The sequence below is a fragment of the Rattus norvegicus genome, chromosome 10, assembly GCF_021556685.1.
Source record: "Rattus norvegicus strain SHRSP/BbbUtx chromosome 10, alternate assembly SHRSP_T2T, whole genome shotgun sequence".
In the NCBI taxonomy this organism is placed as follows: domain Eukaryota; kingdom Metazoa; phylum Chordata; class Mammalia; order Rodentia; family Muridae; genus Rattus; species Rattus norvegicus.
The window spans coordinates 113,497,440-113,518,367 of record NC_141543.1 but is presented as its reverse complement, the minus strand read 5'-3'; the positions used below and the strand labels follow the sequence as shown (position 1 = coordinate 113,518,367).

The window sequence follows — 20,928 nt, the reverse complement described above, 5'->3', positions numbered from 1 at the left end:
ACCCAGCTGCAAGGCATTTCCTCAGTTAGTGATAAACGGGGGAGGGTCCAGCCCACTGTGGTGGTGCCATCCCTGGGCTGGTGGTCTTGGGTTCTATAAGAGAGAAAGTTGAGCAAGCCAGAGGAAGCAATCCAGTAAGCAGCACCCCTCCATGGCCTCTGCAGCAGCTCCTGCCTCCAAGTTCCTGCCTTGTGTGAGTTCCAGTCCTGACTTTCTTTGGTGATGAACAGCAATGTGGAAGTGTAAGCTGAATAAACCCTTTCTTCCCTAACTTGCTTCTTGATCATGATGCAGGAATATAAACCCTGAATAAGACAGTTATAGTCTTATTAAAAGTTTGTTTGGATTCTAATCGTCTTTTTACTTTGAAACTGTATGAAACTGTATGTATGAAGCCTGTGCACCAACTAGATGTGCCTGACTAGATATAATCATTTGCCTTGCAATACAGCACTTAAGTCACTTTGGCCTGCAATATGCAGTTGTGCTTAGGTATGACATTATCATTTGGATTGTAATACAGTTGTGCTCAGATATGGGAAAAGGTTAATCACTGACTACAAGAAAATAAGGGGAACTTAAGATGAATTTTAGTAAGTAATTGTTGAGAGTCTTGAATAATGATTAAAGAAAATCTGAAACTCTATATGTGTTTGAATGCTCTGAAATTCTGTATAAATAAAGATGGCTTAAGCTATTCAGGGCCACTTGCTTGAAGAACAAGTAGTCAGAGTCCTTTTCATTTCCATTTCAGGTTACTGAACTCACCAGATAAGAATTCAGCAGGGACTGACTTTGAGGTTTCATAAGCCCATGCTAGGAAAATATTCTCTGTCTCTCTCTGCCTCTGCCTCTCTCTGCCTCTGCCTCTCTCTCTGTCTCTCTCTCTGTCTCTCTCTCTCTCTCTCTGTCTCTCTCTCTCTGTCTCTCTCTCTCTGTCTCTCTCTCTCTGTCTCTCTCTCTCTCTCTCCTGCCTATGGTCTGGATACAGAACTCAGCTAGCTACTCTCTAGCATTATGTCTGCCTACAAGCTGCCACGCTCCCTGCCATGATAATGGACTAAACCTCTGAAACTGTAAGAAATCCTCAATTAAGTGCTTTTATTAATAAGAGCTTCTGTGATCACAGTGACCCTGCATAGCAACAGAACTCAGTCTTACACACAAATTAAAATTATATTTACCTTTTACTGTTTGTTTTTGAGATGGGTCTTACTGTGGAACTGACTACTAGGTCTGGCCTCAAACTCAAGAGTGATCATCCTGCCTCTGTCTCCTTGGTGGCAGGACTAATGGTGTATGCTTACATGCGAGATAATTTTTGTTCTTGAAAATGATGATAATATTAGAACAGTGGCTAACAACTGAAAGACTTTCTAAAGGTATTTTCTCACTTCTCCAATGCTCATTTCCCTCTGTTATTAAGCTTTGTTCTTCTCTTTCGTTTTTGAGTGTGTGTGTGTGTGTGTGTGTGTGTGGTGTGTGTGTGTGTGTGTGTGTGTGTGTGTGTGTGTGTGTTGCCTGTAAGTATGTCTGCATATCTAGTTCATAACTAGTGGTGAGGGAAGTCAAAGAGGGAGTCAGATCCCCTGGAACTGGAATTATGGGTAGTTTGAACCACCATATTTGTGCTGGAATGGATCCTGTATGCTATAGAAGAGTTTTCAGTGTTCTTAACTGCTGAGCTACTTTTCTGGCTTCTGTTTTCTATTCCTGATTGTGTTTTCTGTCCAAGGCAGCTTAGATCATTAGGGGATCAGACTCATTCATCATTAAGGAGTAGAACTTCCTTAATGTGGGAGAATTAGCATCAGGCAAGGATGAACTCTCTAACTGAATACCTAATACATGGTTTGGTGATTAACCCTGACACATAACAAAACCCATACACATTACAAAAGAAAAAATTTACTCACCATGATGTATTCACATATTTCTGCACCCTTATTCATACAATGCATATAGAAACTTTATAAGGGAGAGGACATGAGAAGGGTGTTATGCCTAGACCACAGGTCCTCACAGGCCACCAGTGACCACCAGGAATCCAACTCATATGCAAAAGCAAAGAGTCTTTGTTCAAGCTCAAGCTTAGACCCTCCAACTCTCCAACGCAATGGACGGGTGTGGAAGGCCCAAGTTGGTAAAGCCTTGCCTTCTTATTATGATCACAGCAGGGTAAGGGGCTTTCCAACTTGGCAGTTACATGGTTGGTTAACATTTGAAAATTGCAGCTTGGTGCATTTCTGTTGGCTAGTGATGATTCAGCTTGGTATGAACAATTAAGACGCCTGGAACTTTAGGTGCTTTCCTCCTAAGAGCTAATTGTCACTAGGGGTGAAGCGGCTGTTGCTAGGGATGTCTCAATTCCTGGAACAAGTTGGGGGTTTTCCAGTAGCTGAGTTCAATCTAAGGGTAGGTTAAACAAAAAATGGAGTCTAAAAGCAAAATGGGGTTTATAATGTTAAGCAGGGCCCTTCAGGGAACTTGGGAAAAGATGGAGGAGTGGTGAGAAGAAAGTGGTGTAATTGTGTTTCAATTAAAAATGAAATGAAAACTAGATAGCTTAGATCAGTGATTCTCAACCTGTGGTCATGGTGGTTAAATATACCATTCTACAGGGTTCTCATATCGGATATCCTGCATATCAGATATTTACATTACAATTTATTACAGTAGGAAAATTATGGTTATAAATTAGCAATAAAATGTTATGGCTTGGGGCGGGGGTCACTAAAACATGAGGAACTGTATTAAAGGGTTACAGCATTAGGAGGGTTCAGAACCTCAAGCCTAGAGAAATGGCTCACTGTTTAAGGCCATTGAGTGCTGATCCAGAGGATCCAGGTTCTATCCCCAGCACTCATCTGTTGGCTAACAACTGGCTATAACTCCTGTTCCAGGAAATCTGATGCCCTCTTCTGGACTCTGAAGGTACTGAGCATGGTCATGTATAGGAAACCACCAAATATAAAATAAAAGGTTAAAAGAAAACCCTGAATCGGTCAGAAATTTTGACTGTGAGCTGATGACCCTGTCCCTTCACTTGGGGGTGGGGCTTGGCTGGGAGGTAAATAAATAAAATGTTTTTTAAAAAAAGAATGAAATTATCTATGATGATGTCAGAGCCCTGAGACAGGCAGCAACCAAGGCTAGTTAAAACAACCTCCTTCTAGTCGTGCATAGAAGCGTCTGTGGCCTTCCTCTAAGCCAGCCTGCTCAGAGGCAAAGCAGCATTATTCTGAGGTTAGAACCCAAGACCACCAGCCCAGGGATGGTACCACCCACAAGGGGTCCTTCCCCCTTGATCACTAATTGAGAAAATGCCTTACAGCTGGATCTCATGGAGGCATTTCCTCAAGGGAGGCTCCTTTCTCTGTGCTAACTCCAGCTTGTGTCAAGTTGACACACAGAACCAGTCAGTACAAGGACCAAGGTCAGGTTTTTGACAACATCCTGTAATTCCTGCTACAAGAAGATCAAAGGTTCTCATCTTCTTGGGAACCAGTACACGCATGCACACTGACAATTAAAACAAATTGTTAAATAATTTTTACTCATAAATGCCCTTCTTGTGTAGGCATTCATCCTATAACTCAGGTGTTGAGGCATCTAAAGGCAGAGTTTTCTTTAGCATAAATTGGTTCATGTAACAGAAAGCAAGGATGTAAGACTGAAGTGAAAGAAATAAATCCTCAGTTGGTAGTATCACTTGGGAAGATTTAGGAAATGCTGCCCTGCTGGAGGACATATGTCACTTGGGGTGGACTTGAGCATTTACAGTCACACACCATTTCTAGTTCCCACTCTCTGCTTCATGCTGCAGGATGAGGATGTGAGCACTGAGCTTCCTGCTTTACTGCCATGTACAACATTTGTTGTGATGCCAATTACATATTGATCCCATATCCCTTTGGAACCATAAGCCAAATTAAACTCTTTTATAAGTTGCCTTAGACATTATGTTTTATTACAGCGACGGAAAAGGCACTGATACACACGCACGAAGTTTTACACCTGGAGGAGTTATTTCATGTAACTGAAGAGTTTGTGAAATCTAAAAGAGTTACCTTATTGTTTAAAATTCATAGGACTTTTGTCCATATGAATTTTCAGGTACAAACAAAATAGAGAGGGAAATCATAATACATGGATAGTTGACATTTATGAAGCCAGCACTGGACTATTTTGTTGGTTCCTTTTCCTACTACCCTTCTCCATCCTTCCAACCCTCCAAAAATAGCAATCCTACTTCTTGGAGCATATATGTATTCCTAATCATAAAAGAACAAATTAACGTAATTAGTCAGACTGTAAAATCTACATTCTGTATCAGTTGATATAATCAACAACATAAGGAAAGCCCCTATTCCCAAATCCTGATTGGTGGAAAAATTTAATTGTAACTTGGCACAGATGTTTTTGATTTTCAAACTTAAAAGATCTATAACAGGGGTTGGGGATTTAGCTCAGTGGTAGAGCGCTTGCCTAGGAAGTACAAGGCCCTGGGTTCCGTCCCCAGCTCCGAAAAAAAGAACCAAAAAAAAAAAAATCTATAACAGGGGGCTGGGGAGATGGCTCAGTGGTTAAGAGCACTGACTGCTCTTCCAGAGGTCCTGAGTTCAATTCCCAGCAACCACATGGTGGCTCACAACCATCCGTAATGTGATCTGATGCCCCCTTCCAGTGTGTCTGAAGACAGCTGCAGTGTACTTAGATATAATAAATCTTAAAAAAAAAAAAAAGCTCTATAACATTCTGGCTTGGGGTTGCAGTTCCACAGATCAGAGGTGGCCTGATTACAATGAATTCTTGTGAATTGCATTGACCTGGTGTTTGAGGTGTGTTGGATCTAAGCAGCCCTCATAACTCAAAGGCTTTATCACATTGAGTACAATAGAAGGTTTCTCTCCAGTATGTAGTCTTTTCTGCATTTAAAGATAACTATGAAGAGCAAAGGCTTAACAACATTGCTTCCATTCATAGGGTGTCTCTCCAGTATGACTGATTTGAGACAATGAAGACCATAGAAATGTACAAAGGCGTCACCATATTAAGTATATTTATAGGGTTTCTTTTTAGTATGATTTGTTTCATGCCTTTGAAGATCATTGTGCCTTGCAAAGGCTTTACTTTAACGATCACATTCATGGGGTTTATCTCCAATATGTATTCTTCTATGAATTCGGAGACTACTGTGACATAAAAAGGATTTACCACATTGACTACATTCATAGGGTTTTTCTCCAGTATGAGTTCTTTTATGTATTTGAAGATAATCATGATAGGCAAAGGCTTTACCACATTGGTTACATTCATAAGGTTTCTCTCCAGTATGTGTTCTTTTATGTCTTTGGAGATTAAAACGACATGTAAAGGCTTTACCACAGTCACTACATTTGTAAGGTTTCTCTTCAATATGAACTTTTTCATGCCTTTGAAGTTGACCATGATAGGCAAAGGATTTGCCACATTGCTTACATTCATAAGGTTTCTCTCCAGTATGTGTTTTTTTATGTATTTGGAAATAACTCTGTTGTGAAAAGGATTTATCACATTCATTACATTTGTAAGGTTTCTCTCCAGTATGAATTCTTTCATGTCTTTGAAGTTGACCATGAGAGGCAAAGGATTTACCACATTGCTTACATTCATAAGGTTTCTCTCCAGTATGTGTTTTTTTATGTATTTGGAAATAACTCTGTTGTGAAAAGGATTTATCACATTCATTACACTGGTAAGGTTTCTCTCCAGTATGCATTCTTTTATGTATGTGAAGATAACCATGATATGCAAAGGCTTTACCACAATAATTACATTCATATGGCTTCTCTCCAGTATGTGTTCTTTTATGTATTTGAAGATTATTGTACTGTGAAAAGGTTTTATCACATTGATTACATTTGTAGGGTTTCTCTCCAGTATGTGTTCTATTATGTATTTGAAGGTTACTAGGACATGCAAAGACTTTACCACATTGATTACACTCATATAGTCTCTCTCCACCATACGTTCTTTTATATATTTGGAGACTACTGTGATATGCAAACACTTCATGATATTGAATGTCTTCATAGGATTTCTCTCCAGCATGTGATCTTTTATGTACTTTCAGTTGACCATGATATGCAAAGGCTTTACCGCAATAATTACATTCATAGGGCTTCTCTCCAGTATGTGTTCTTTTATGTATTCGGAGACTACTTTGGCATGCAAAGGCTTTATCGCATAGATTACATTTATAGGGCTTCTCTCCAGCATGAATTCTTTCATGCCTCTGAAAATGACTGGGACATGCAAATGCTTTATCACATTGATTACATTTATAAGGTTTCTCTCCAGTATGTGTTCTTCTATGTATTTGAAGATGACTGTGCTGAGAATAGGCTTTATCACATTGATTACATTTGTAGGGTTTCTCTCCAGTATGTGTTCTCTCATGTATTCGAAGATAACAGCGATATACAAAGGCTTTACCACACTGATTACATTCATAGGGCTTCTGTCCAGTATGTGTTCTTTTATGGGTTCTGAGGTAACCGTGTTGTGAAAAGGCTTTATCACATTGATTACATTTGTAGGGTTTCTCTTTAGTACATGTTCTTTTGTGTATTTGGAGACTACTCTGGTATGCAAATTCACCACATTGACTACCTTCATAGGGTTTCTCTCCAGTATGAATTCTTTCATGTCGTTGATGATAACTGTGATAGGCCAAGGCTTTACCACACTGAGTATATTCAGAGGGTTTCTCTCCAGGAGGACTTCCTTCATGTCTGCAAACATAATTGGCACATGTGAAAGTTTTACCACATTCTATATACCAATGAATCTTTTTATCTTTAGGCATTAATTTTACAATTCAGTCTGAATCAGATCTTAAGGTTTTATCACTTTGTTTACACTCATGGTTCCCCCCTCATTATGGGTTGCTTTGCTTCTTTGAAGACACCTGTAATGGTAAGAGCGTTTATTACATGGCTCACATCCGTAGTGTCCTTTTTCTCTATGAGATTTTTTACATATTTGAAAAGAACTGGAAGAACTCTGAGCTTTACCACATTGAGTGCATTCATCAATTTCTTATTATCCTATAGTGCAAAATACACTACATTTGCATATAGAATTTACAATGGAAACTGGCCAGAGAAAATTTTCCACATTCCTAGTACTCAGGAATTTTCTTCAGTGCCAGTTTGTGGATATATTCTCGTTGAAAATGGAAAACTAATTATTAGCTTGTAGACACTGAGGAAGTCTACTCAAATGGGGAATATCTTCTAATAGTTCTGGGAAAGAGAGAGGTACACTGCTTCTTTCAATAGCCCTGTGCTCACATGGCTTGCATCCAGTGGGAGGCATGATATACTTATTAAAAGAAGGATAAGAAATGAAGATTTCCACATTGCATTCACACAGTTTGACATTTTCTTCATCAAAGACATACGGTATGGGGATTAAGGTTTCTCCCTAACAACATTCTTGACTCTCATAAACTGCCCCTCTCACTAACCTTAGCAGTGTTACTACAGGTATATGAGCAACACCAACTTTAGGATGGAATATTTCCTTACTAGAGGGTTTTGGACATATGCACCTGTTCAATGTTTATGTTTTGCAATATGTGAGTATTATGGGGTTGGGGATTTAGCTCAGTGGTACAGCGCTTGCCTAGGAAGCGCAAGGCCCTGGGTTGGGTCCCCAGCTCCGAAAAAAAGAACCAAAAAAAAAATATGTGAGTATTATGAGTCTAAATAGTTTGTCAGGTCTACAGGGCAGTTGCAATGTGGCTAGTAAATGGTAATTTCTGATGAGGCATTATTTCCTTTTTTCTCAGAGGAATGCCTTGCAAACACAAATCAGACACCTGACACTGAGGTTCATGGATTTTTGAGAATTTTTTTTTTTTTTTGGTTCTTTTTTTCGGAGCTGGGGACCGAACCCAGGGCCTTGCGCTTCCTAGGTAAGCGCTCTACCACTGAGCTAAATCCCCAGCCCCGATTTTTGAGAATTTAATAATCATCAACATACTTTAAGAAATGCTTTTTTATACTTGCTTTTTAAAAATTTTCTAGGACACATTAAAATTTCTTCAAGCCATATTCATAACAACTTGCACATTAAATTACCTTGTATGCCTTCTTGAACTTTGACAATGTTCTTCAATATTATGGTCTTCCCAATTATAACCTAAAATACAGTACCAGAAAATATATGCTATATTATTGGAAATTAAGGAAAACATAACTTACTGTCTTCAGTGAACCAGATTTATTCACCTCATTCTTCCTTGTTCTCAATTGAAATTACAGAAGAGCACCAGTAACAAAGAAACAGTTGTTCTTTTATTTGAAAAAGTGAAAGAAAATTCACATCTTACCTATAGCAGTGAGGTTCCTGTAGGTCTCCAGTATCACATCTTTGTAGAGATTCTTCTGTGAAGGATTCAGTAAAATCCATTCTTCTCGAGTGAAGTTCACATGCACATCATCATAGGTCAGTGCATTCTAAAACATCCCACACATGTGTACAAAAGAAACCATGATACAGACAACACTGTAAATGGATACTTCACTGATAATATATTCATATACCTCTGGTGCTTCCTCCACTTATTTCTTGACCCAGAGGTGCTAATGTAATCACCAAGCTATCTTAGAATTAAACTGAATAATGAGGTTCAGCTCTGTCATTGCTTCACTCTTTGAGTAAGATATATAGCCTTGCAGGAGAAATGCTGAGAGCGAGAGAGCGAGAGCGAGAGCGAGAGAGAGAGAGAGAGAGAGAGAGAGAGAGAGAGATATTGAGATTCCGCCTTTAATCCTAGCATTCAGGAGTCAGAGGCAGGTGTATCTCATTGAGTTGGATGCCGGCCTGTCTATCCAGGACAGACAGAGGTACATTTCAAGACCCTATCTCCCCTGTAAAAATCAATCAAACAAGAAAGAGAAAAAGAACTGAGGTTTTTACTGAAGTTCCCTCAAAGAATTGTACTCATTCCAGTTCTATATTCATCTCCCAGAATCCTGAAGTGCTCCAGTTGAAACTGTAACATTAATAAGATCTTATTAAAAGGGATCCATATTTAAACAATTATAAATGGACAGATGAAAATATTAGCAATGTAAAGGTTGGTCCTAAATCAGCAACACAGGGCAGGAGAGATGGCTCAGCGTGAAGAGCTCCTGCTGGACTTACAAATGATTGCACTCAACTGCCAATACTTACAAGAGGCCTCAGAACTATTCATTACTCCAAGTTCAGGAAGTCTGAGGCCATCTTCTGACTACATGAGGTGCATACTCAAGCATACAGGCAAAATACTCATTCATTAAAAAAAAATCAAACAAACACAACAGGTAGGAAGAATAATATGTACCTGCAACTTGATGACTCAGAAAGCTCAGGCAGTATTATCATGAACACACGTCATCCTGATAAATATTCTCTCTGCCAGATTTCAAAATTCAGGTGGATGAAGAACAATACAACAGTATATGTTTGACATGTACTGAAATCTACATTTCAGGCTAATCAACCAATAATATAAAAACAAACAAACAAACAAACAGCCATGCCTGTTGACCCACATTTACTCCCAGAGCTCTGGAGCCAGAGTGAAGTGGAACTTTAAATTTGATGCCTGCACGTTCTACATACCTACTTTCTGAACAGCTAGGGATACACAGAGAAACATTGTCTTCAAAAACAAAAGGAAAACCAAACCCAACAAGATTAAAACTAATAATAATAAAAACCAGGTTCACAAAATAGTTTAGCACTGTACAGCAATCGTTTCTACTGCCTCCTTTGTGATTTAGGGATAGAGTCTATAATGTGGAAGGCATGACCACATGAGAAGGAAGCTCACTGATCAGTTTCAATCACTAGACACACACACACACACACACACACACACACACACACCAAACAGGAAAAGGGTTGAGTCTATAGACACCCAATCCCATCCCCAATAAGGAATCTAGAAAGGCTCCTCCTACAAACACCTCTATAAATTCCCCAAAGAAAGCCCCAAAGGAGAGACAAGTGTTTAAACTCCTATCTGGGAGCTTTTGACTCAGTCAACTACATCCTGACCCTAATGGTCACCCCAGGATAAGACTGCATTTACTCTAACTTCAAAGATCCTAAGAGTCTGCAAGAGCTCAAACACTGTTCAAATGTTCAAAGTCTTTTCTGACACTCAAGACAATCTCTCTATTGCCACATCTTATAAAATCAGAATGCTGTGTTTTATAAAAATAAACAGGAGAGAGGGAATATGTTTGGTGAATGTGCAGTCAGGTGTGGGGGAAGGGGGTACCTCCGTAGGCCCAGGCTGAGGCATCCCTTACCCTTGAAGGACCAGCCACACGACAGCATAGGATAGAACAGAGTTCAATCAGGGTATGGGGAGGGGAGTTGAGAGGGTAGTAGAGATAGAGAAAGGCAGAGAGAGAGAGAGAGAGAGAGAGAGAGAGAGAGAGAGAGAGAGAGAGAGAGAGAGAGGAAGAAGGAGGAGGAGGAGGAGGAGGAGGAGGAGGAGGAGGAGGAGGAGGAGGAGGAGGAGGAGGAGAGGCCATTCAGGAGCACATGGAGAGAGGGAGGGAGGAGGGGAATGGAGAGAGAGGGTAAGGGGCAAGAGGACAGAGCAAGCACAAGAAAGCAGGAAAGAGAGCCCCTTTTATAGGGAGTCAGGCAAACCTAGACAAAGTACCAACACAGAAAGCAAGTTATATCTTTCTAATATACAATGGCACAGAATACCCCACCAATTCCAACAGAGAGAAATGTGTACATAGTGAGGGAAGATTAGACAGAAGCAAGAAACCCAGCAGGGTAAACAACAAATCCTGTAGCTCTGCCTCAGATACATGGGGCCTCAGTTTCAAAATGCTTAGATGGCCCTATCCCCGCAACTTCTCATACATCTCTCAGTTTAGTTTCTTCCACTCTCTATATGCAGCTCCCCACGAGAGATGTCTCACAGCTTAGGTATCTCAACATCTTGTGGTCTCGAAATGCAACTCAGGCTTCATGCTCATAGGTTCATGCAATGCCCTCTCACAGTTTTCTCCCTCACTGGGGCTCTGACTCTGCCAAATATGAATGGCTGGAACAGTGCTGAACTGAAACCACAGGGGAAGAATCTGATCTTAAATTTTGCATCTTTCTTGTTTCCAGAACTTGGGTGCTCCTGCCAAGTTTGGATTTGGGATGGACCCTGCCATGCTTGGACCACAGGTGTAGCAGTTTTGTATGAAGTCCCTTGCAGGGACTGGGGATCACTTTGCCTTCTCCCCCTTCCATTAACTGAAGGCTTAGCAGGAGGGAGTGGTTCCCTTAAGGCATCTTCTTAGGCTTCCAATCCTGAGCAAGGGCTTTCTCTTTCATGGTGATAATCTCTTTGAAAATTCAGGGATCTGTTTCAGCTTTGGCTGCCATGTAAAGCTACCCAGAGCTGTTTGTCTCTACAAAACATACACTTTTCATTTATTAAGCCCCACTTGTTTTTTTTTTTTTTTTCTTCAGGGGACTCCTGAATGGTAATACTCATCCAAGAGATTCAATATTCAATCTAAGAATTCAGCCCATTATTTTTTAATTCTATCTGCCTTAATTCCCCAGGGAATGGGCAGAACAAGAAAGATTTTGGGACAAAATACCACACAAATGACCTCTGGCTAAATTTTCCTTGTAGTATATTTTATACTGAAATCCTATGACTTGAACTTCTGTCTGCATTACTGGCAATGCTCTGACTTTCCAGGTGCTACAAGAACAGCTGATTAGGCTCTGTCTACAGCTTTCTATGCTGTTTGCCATCTCAGACCCTTATAGTTACCACATTCCTCCAAAAGAGAACATTCAGAGGTTCTGTCCTGCAGCAAATTACTTTTTCCCTACGATTCTTGCTGCAGCACCTTGCTGATCTGCGGCTGCTGTGATTGAATCCTCTCAGCAAAGGCATCTCAGGTAATGAACAGGTTCACTTGTTGGGTCCTGTCAGATCACAGTCCATCATTTTGGGAGCTTAGGATCAAAACTCAAGCTTCAATAATGAAGGCAAAAAACATGGACAAACACTGTGTCCTGCCTTGCCCCCTTGCTTGGTCCCTGTCTCACGCTCTGCCAGCTCTCTTACCCAGCCCAGGCCCACTTGCTTAGGGATCCTGCCACCCTCAGTGGAAGAGCCTTCCCACATCAATCATCACCCCACACAGTCTCTCACTGACACAGCAGCCAGCCATTTTGATGAGGGCCATGCCCCCAAGTGAGGCTCCCTCAGATGACTGTGGGCTCTAAAATGTTCATGACTGAAGCTAATTAGGACACAGAGACAATAATATGTGAGAAAGTTTTAAAACCCAAATCCAATGTGTTACCCATATCAATCACTTCAGTAGCAAAGCCCCAAACATTGGTGATGGCAAGAACTGGAAAGCACAGATTTGCCAAGGAATGAGGAGAGGCCTTCAGGATCAGGAAGAGGAAACTGAAACTGTTTCTCCACAGAAAGTCCCCAAACTATCAAAAACTTAAACTTATAATACAGAAAACATGTAGTCAGAAACATTGAAAAATCCTGTTTTTACCTGTCTTAGACCATTTATGCTCCCAGAAGAAAGATATGCACCGCCTTTATACTTTAATATGCCTTAATCAGTACAACAGCTGGGCAAATGTCCACCCTCCATGCAGTTAGAATCAACCTCCCTATCCATAACCCAATGCACAATGGGGTTGCCTGGGTGCAGATATTATGTCCAAATGTACCAGGATACATACATTAAATATATGCAATTTTATATCAGCTACAACAATACAACATGTTTTTAACTACTTTTAGTTGATATATGTGGGAAAGCCCAACTCACTGCTATCAGTTTATTTTGCATGCTAATACACAATCCTGTGTCCCAGCCAGATTCATTGTTCAATTCTGGACCACGTTTGATCTCCACTCCTTGTTTTTTCAATTAAGTCATACTTAGTGAGATATCATTTATGTGACTCAATGTATTCTGTGTCATCAGATATATAATAAAGTCTTCTTTCTATGGGTTTGTCCATTATTTCACATCAGTCTCAGTTTCACACACTAACTGTATATTGGTAAATGGATTATGTAGAATATCTTTTACTCATTTATACAACTGTAAACTACATTACTTAAGGAAGGGCCGCTGAGACAAGGGCAGCACAATCCCTAAACTAAAGGGTGGATATACCAGCCATACCTGTGACAGGTAGGGACTGAGGGATGCTTGGGAGAACCTGACAGCCAGGTCCACTCGGATTTGTTAAACATTCAGAGAAAAGAGAAGTTTGAAAAGATTTAATTATAATAAAAGACTTTTTTGAAAAGTTGAACCAGGCTCTATGTTTCAATTTTCTCCAGGGATTAGACATGTGTACTAGAGCACACCAAATACACTCACACCTTTCCTCTCAGGCTGTGCACCTTCAGACAGGAAAAATAGCTTTCCTGTTAGGTACAGACATGCCAGTTTGGTTGATCTTCCGTTTTGGTTGAACTAGTGTAAGTACAGAAATATGGTTTTTGGAAATAAGTTCAGATCCTTAATTAGAAACTTGATTGTCCTGCTCTATGATATATATGCTCTATATTGGACTTTTATTGCTCATCTAAAATTGATTATCTGACTACCCACTACTAATGCCAACTACTTTCACAGCAGGAAAGCTCTCACCTTCCTTCCTGGCCTGGCCTGTCCCTTCTGTGCTGTGAGTACAACAGCTTCAAAGGTGGACAATGAACTCAATTCTTTTACACTGGTCCCTCTTTATTTCTAATTCTCCTGTAAATGTCAGGGAGTCAGGAAGACACTTATTTTCTGGTCTCTCTTCCTCCTCACTGATTGGTCAGGGCCCAGCCCAGAGGAATTGCAGGACTGTCTTCCAGGCCCTGGACAGGGGAGGCAGGATTAGGTGTTCAAAACAAGTTTTAACTACATAGGATGAGGCAAGCCTGAGCTACAGAAGAGATTGCTCTAAGTAGAAACAAATAAAACACTTGAGAAAAAGGGATAAAATTCTAAATGACCTGGAGTCATTGGAGAAAAGAAACAAGAGATTGGAACAGTGATGCATTAAGAAAATGAAAATTAAAAAGCAATACCGACAATTGACTTCTTCCCGCCCCCCCCCCCCCGCGCCGCCCGCCGTGCTCCCTACCTCCGCAGCCGCGCAGCCCCGCTCCCGCACCTCAGCCCCGACAATTGACTTCTTAAAAAGGTAAATATAACTGAAAAAGGAAAGCATAGCTATACTGACTGTAAAAAAGAACAGGCCATTCCCTAGCAGATGAAATGGCTACAACCAAAGGCCTGTGTCTCAACCCTCTGAGCATACTTAACTGTGTCAATAGAGATTGTCCATATCTCCATAAGACAGTCCCCTCACTGGTAATTCAGTATTCATTAGCTCAAATCGTGCACCCAACAATCTGGTCTGTTTTCACTAATATCCATGAATACATGCCATGAATTTACAAAATCACCACCCTGCCTGAATCAGGTTCTTCTTCACAATGGTGACCCCTGCAGCTGACTCCCTTAAACTTTAGTCTGTGATGTACCCATTGCCTACCGTTTCACCCTGCAGTGCACACAGTAAAGTGTTGCTCCTGTTCTGGTCTGAAGGCAGAAGCCATGCTCCACATGCAAATCTTTTTCCTGTTGCTGCTTTGGAGAGTTAATGACATGACTGAAGTGGGTAATTTTAAATCTCTGTTAAGATATATCCCTTTAACCTAGGGATTTAGGACGTTTAATCAAGACAAAAGCAAGGTCATTGCCCTGGGGAGCGAGACCAGAATCAAGGTAACCTGAGTCAAAACAGCTTGTCTCAGAAATTTTTTTATGAAAGGCTGAAGATACCGCTGTTTTAGAAATAAAATGCCTCCCCAGAGAGAAATCACTTTACACACAATTGAAAGATTAATTAAAAAATTTATAATACCTCTGATTTATAGTGACATTTTTGAGAATTCTAGAATTTTGGTATCTTTAAAAAACACAGAAATATTACAAGAATGTGCTTTCCTTATCCAAGGTATAGCAATGTGAGGCTGCTTTTTTTTTTTTTTTTTTTTTTTTTTTTTTGTTCTTTTTTTCGGAGCTGGGGACCGAACCCAGGGCCTTGCGCTTCCTAGGCAAGCGCTCTACCACTGAGCTAAATCCCCAACCCCTAAACACTTTCTCATTTCTTTTTTTTTTTTCTCTTTTTCGGAGCTGGGGACCGAACCCAGGGCCTTGCGCTTCCTACGTAAGCGCTCTACCACTGAGCTAAATCCCCAGCCCCCGAGGCTGCTTTTGACTATCTGTAGCCACAACCATGATTTGTTTGACTATCTGTAGCTATGACCATAATTGGCCTCATGCTCCAGCTGCAGCATCGTTTTGTCAGCTGCCCAATTTCTGTGATGGTGTGACTTTTGAAATTCTAGGAACCTTTTGGAGGATACACAAATTCGAGGACCCCCCCCCCCCAACACACACACACACACACACACACACACACACAAGACACAGGGTTGGGAGCTGTTGGTCTTTTAGGAGGTTGGCTTTGGTTTGCTAGTAGCCGTGTTCAAAGAAGAAGCAAAGCATCTCTTTCTCCTCTATCCTTGTTTCTCTCCTATCTGGTGTTAGCGGGTAAAAGTGGGGGAGGGGTGGGAAAATAAGAAACCTCAAAGTAGCAAAGACCAGCTACACTGGTTAATACTAAAAAAGAAGCCAGCCTAGGACTGATTTTGGATTCCTCATATACTGTCACCCTTACATCTCTTTTAGGTTCAGGTCCCAAGTTATGTTTTGAACAATTTAAACATGGACTGGAGACTGCACCTCTAGCCATTAGAAAGATGGGAGAGTTATTCAGCAAAGATATCCCCAGGATTATTTCTTAAGTATACCAGTGCCCTAAAGCTGCAGGTCATTCTTCAGTGGCAGGGCCCTAAGTGGACGGTCTGAGATGGTAAAAACATAGGAAAAGGACAAGATAGAAAGTATAAACCTGGGGTGGGGAGGTCTTGCACAAGCTATGCATTATGCTAAGTAGGCTTCTTAAGAAGAATGCCATCTTGTACACTACTTACATGGAGGAAATGGAAGGAAATGGGAGACATCTATGAAGTCAGCAGAAAGATGAAGAAACTATGAAGTTAGCAGAAACATCATACAATGGGACACACTCAGAAGTCTAATCAAATAGTGCCTCACAAGGGGAAGTCAGGGTATCTCAAGAACATTCCTGACCAAGCCTTTAGTGGCCTTGGGACCAATAACAATGCACTAGTGCCCCATGCACTAGGAAGAGTTGTGTTTTCAGAATCTGATGCAACCCCTCCATAAGGCCCTGAGATAAAACAGATCTCCTTCTCTTAAAACCAGGAGTGTGCTTGGGAGAACTGGTCATGGTCTGGGGCCAGGGCCTTTGAGTCATCCTCAGTCCATGTGGACCTCAGGGAAAGAAAGGCTTGCTTGATCAGGCCTGCACTCAACACAACAATGGTTTTGTTTTTTTGTTTTTTGTTTTTGTTTTTCCTTTTCAAATAGTTGTAATCCGGTGTCATCTTGCCCATGTGGCAGTACTTTGCTTTTCTCAAGAAGAAAACTGAACCTTTAGGGCACAGCAGGCCTTAATGTTGGTTGCGATCCTGTAATGCCTCATCAAGCTCCTTGTTAGAGGCCTCTTTGATGAGGGGATGTGCTTAGTTTCTTGTTATGGGTTGGAACCTTATTTCTGGACAATCCTGGTGAATAAACATTTGTATCCTAGCATTTTAATCTGTGCTTGCCCTGGTTAGCACACTGCTTACCTGTGGGGTGTTTAACAGGCAGCCCTCCCTCGGCTAATTCTACTTGGTGCGACCTACTACCTCCTAAGCGTTAGTAAATCCTTTACATCACCAATTCTTTTGCAGCACAGCTTAATAGTGCGTTGCTACCCAACACATGAGATGCCTTTTACCATCTCCACAAAATTAACTCCAAATGGTTCGTACACCATGTTAAATACTAAGGATTGAACTTAGGAGAAACCGGGGCTCTCTGAGTTTGGCATCCTGCCAAGGATGTTTCTACACAGAAGCCACGTTCCCAATGCTCTGCATAGATGCGGCCCCAATAGTGAAGTTATTCAGAGGCTACTGCTGGGTCCAGTGAGTGACTAGGACCACCAGGGACCTCATGAATGGCCCAACCTGGCCGCCGTTCCCACCCAGCCCCGGGAAAGACCCGCCACTCCATCTCCCGCTTTTCATCCTCCTGCTCCTCCCCGTTGTTGGCAGTGGCCCTGTCCTCACCATGTCGCAACTTCGGAGCTTGCCAAGCGCACCTCACAGCACCCAACTGCAAGCCTCAGAGCTCATCTATCTATTCATTCAAGCCTGCTCAGCCAGCCAGTAAGTGGAAACTGCCTCACGGTACCCGGAAGAACCTGCCTCCTCATCTGACTGGCAGGCCTGCCTGAAGGTTCTGATTGGCCGGTGCGTCTTGAGTGACATGAGCACCTCACTAAGGGCTGAGTGTGCGGAAGAGACACCGCACTTTTGGTTCCTATCCAGACCTCAGTTCAGAGTCAGATCTTTTCCAGATCTTCAGAGATTTGCGTTTTAGTGGCACTTGCGCCTGTCCTCCAACAGCCTACCCAACTGTCTCCCACCAAGCCCGGGGGATGATTAACCACTCAGCTTCCACTGCTCAGCTGCCTGCTCCTGCCCTTTGTGGGCAGTGACCCTGTGCTCACCAGGTCCAGACTTCAGAGCTCCCTTCACAGCACTCAGACCTTAGGCACTTCCCCTTCTTCCTGGAATCAAGGCGGTTAGCTTGCATAACCCCTTACTCAACTTGCAATGGAGTTATTATTAATCTGTCCCACAAGTGGAAGGGTGCCCAGAATAATAATAGTTAAAGAGAGATTTTAGGAAACAAGAGTTTTGTTTTGTGGTCCCGTTCTGGGTTCAGATAAACTGCAGCTACTTCTCACCTGGTAGGTATGAGAAAAGCCTGGGAGAAAAGAAGGAAACAGGTGACAAACAAGGAGGAGCACTTTTGCCAGCTGTCACATCTTCCTCAGTGGGAAAGTAAAAAAAACAAGAAAACCCTCACAACCGTATTAGTGAAGCTTCTCTAGATGAACAGAACTGATAGAACCAATCTCTCTATGTAGGTAGAAAGTATATTTATCAGAATGGTTCACAGGCTGTCATCTAACTGGTGGCTAGCAAGTTTGTTGTGGTGGTGGTGGTGGTAGTTTTATTTTATTTTGTTTTGTTTTGTTTTACTGGAATTAGAGCCCACTTCTTTGGAATTCTGGTATTTCTGAAGACCAACTGAGACATCCAGCCACATGGGCTAAACCACGATTGGATTCTTCAACTTTCCATTGGTAGACAGCCACTGTTAGACCAGTAGGACAAGACGACAAAGAACCGCCATCTTCAGTGTCCTTTATATATGTAGGCTCACACCAGAAGCTATGGCCTAGATTAAAGGTGGATTTATCACCTCAAAACATCCGGATTAAAGAAGAGATTTCCCACTTCAAAAGCTATACTTAAGAAAAATCCTGCCTAGCGCCCAAATTCTTTTGGTTTGTTAGTTCCACATGTAGTCAGTTTGACTACCAAGAACAGCCATCACATCCGTCAAGTCAGAAGTACTGAGATAGATACCCTGCCCCGCCTCCCCCCACCCCCAACGTGGCAAGAAAGGTGAGCATAGGAGTCATTTCCAAAATAATGCCTTTCTTCAACTAAGGAACCCTGGGATTTTATTGAGGGAGTCTGAATTTGTTCTCTATAGGTTTTTCAATTCCTATGCATGCTAAGTTAAATCCTCTCATGAACATGGTCATGATGTCAAAGCAGAGGTTAAATATCTCTGGATATTCTTAGCTAAAGTCAGCAGAAACATGTACATTATAAAAATTATGGACAGAGATGCCTCTGGGTTGTTCAGCTAATGCTGTAAGGTCTTAGTTAAAACCTAGTAAAGAGTTAAAACCTTGAAATATTGCTTAGGAGCCAGTGCTGGCTGTTATGATTGATCTGCGTATGATCTAACAGGTAGGTGCCACATATACATAGGATTCAAATTCAGAAAACATCAAGGAAAACTCACCTATCTGAACTGCGGACAATTTTCCTTAGAGGAACAGATTTGCTGAGCTATTCTAACCTCACAGTATGGCTGCTTTAGCCTCTGAGCAGGCTGGCTCAGAGGAAGGCCACAGCTGCTTCCTTGCAAACTAGCTCTGTCAGTATTCTGTCTGTCTTAGGGCTGTGGTATCACTCTATAGAATTATATTTTTTAAGGTTTATTTTCAATATACGTGTGTGTTGGGAGCAGCCTTGAGATGGCGAAAGCAGCCTTCAAGTTAAAAAGCAATTGTGTTCTAGCCTTATGCTGGAATAATAAGCAATATTCTTCAGGTTAAAAAGCAATTATATTTTAGCCTTATGATAGAACAAAAAACAATAGCCTTAGGTTAGATCAAAGCAGCACCTGCAGCTCTACATAAATTCAATAGATAGCATAAATCTAGGTGTCAGATCACTGAGTACTGGTGGTCAGGCACTGACGGTCAGGTCACTAAGCAACCCACCCTGCTGTTCCCCCGCTTGGCTGATTTACCTGGCCAATATCCTGGTTATCAAGCCAGGCCCATTCTTTGTGGTCACCCAACTCCTCCCCACATTTTGCTTCTACCAGTATATCTTCAGCCTGAGAAAAATTAAAAATTGTCAGCTTGATCAGACTTCTTGACTTGCTGTCCGTTCTTTGCGTCTCTTGTCCCCCATTCTCTCCTAGGTGTACCCCAGACCCTGGTCGACTGCCCTGCGGGTCGGGGCACGTGTGTGTGTGTGTGTTTGTGTGTGTGTGTGTGTGTGTACACATGCAGTAGTAACACAAGCTAGAAGGAGGCAGGAAGTGCCAGCGACTGGAGTCCTAGTAAATGGTTAGCTACTATGAGGTTTCTGGGGATGTAACAAGGGTTCTCAATAGCAACACCCAAATGCTCTCAACTGCTAAGCTATCTTTATAGCCACTTTTTATTTAAAAACTAATTTATGCATTTTAATTAAATATATTACATCACTTTCCCCTTTTCGTCCTATGTCCATCTTTCTTCAAATTCTTCCCACTCTCCGGGGCAGGCAGCTGTAAGCAGGGCATCATGGTGATGGGGAGGCCTGCTGGAGTGGTGAAGTCCTGAGTCCTACAGCAGTCAGCAGGTGGTGGAGGTCAGATGGTGTAGATGCTGTGGCTGAGGCAGCAGCTGTGATTGAATCCCTGTGATGCACGCAGAAGCAACAACAGATGTAACAGCAGGGCCCAACAGCAGGACACGCAGCAGGGACCTCCGACCCTGTGCATAGAAGCGGCGTGCATCTCCAGTCCTCCTCACCATAGCCAGTGCCCAGCCCATGGTGATTGTGACTGCGCCTGGGACCCAAGGTGAACTGCAGGTGATGCAGCAGGAGTGTGCGGCTCCTCCATCCCTACCCACTGCATAATGTGCGAGCGCCAGGCCCATAGAGAGTGGCCGAGACCCTGTGGACCATGCTGTTGGCTGCTGCTGTGGCCTGCAGAACACAGCAGCCTGGAGCGGGCCATGTGGTCACAGGGAGATCATAAACCCCGTCTGTGTCACCCAAGTCTCAGCACCAATGTTAGGGTTTCGAATCTCTGCCCATGCCCGGAGAGAACACACGTAGACAACATGGTTTCACGTGGAGGGATTTAATGAGAGAAGAAGAGGTGAAGAGAGGAAAGGTGGCCGGCCATGGGTATGTGAGAAGGGGGCAAGAACAGAGAGGAACAAAGAGTATGAGGGGGTAAGAGAAAGAGGAGGGGGCAAGCAACCCCTTATATAGTCAGGCACAGCTGGCTGTTGCTA

General features: G+C 42.1%; 1 protein-coding gene across 3 annotated transcripts in view; it reads right to left on the bottom strand.

Annotated features, from left to right (window-relative positions):
* The window catches only part of Zfp950l5 (zinc finger protein 950 like 5), a 28,452-nt gene extending 11,006 nt beyond the window's left edge, over positions 1 to 17,446 (bottom strand). For 2 of the 3 annotated variants that reach the window (XM_087575093.1, XM_087575092.1), the window contains exons 1-4: positions 17,330 to 17,446; positions 8,381 to 8,507; positions 8,130 to 8,190; positions 6,655 to 6,776 (exon numbers count right to left, since the gene is read on the bottom strand). In XM_087575093.1, the coding sequence (XP_087431219.1) occupies positions 6,655 to 6,776; positions 8,130 to 8,190; positions 8,381 to 8,507; positions 17,330 to 17,332 (313 nt within the window). In that variant the 5' untranslated portion in view covers positions 17,333 to 17,446. Of the gene's footprint in view, positions 1 to 3,610; positions 6,777 to 8,129; positions 8,191 to 8,380; positions 8,508 to 14,199; positions 14,333 to 17,329 lie in introns of those variants that run through there. The other variant, XM_087575091.1, reaches the window with a different exon arrangement.
* Between the last annotated feature and the right edge of the window lie 3,482 nt (positions 17,447 to 20,928).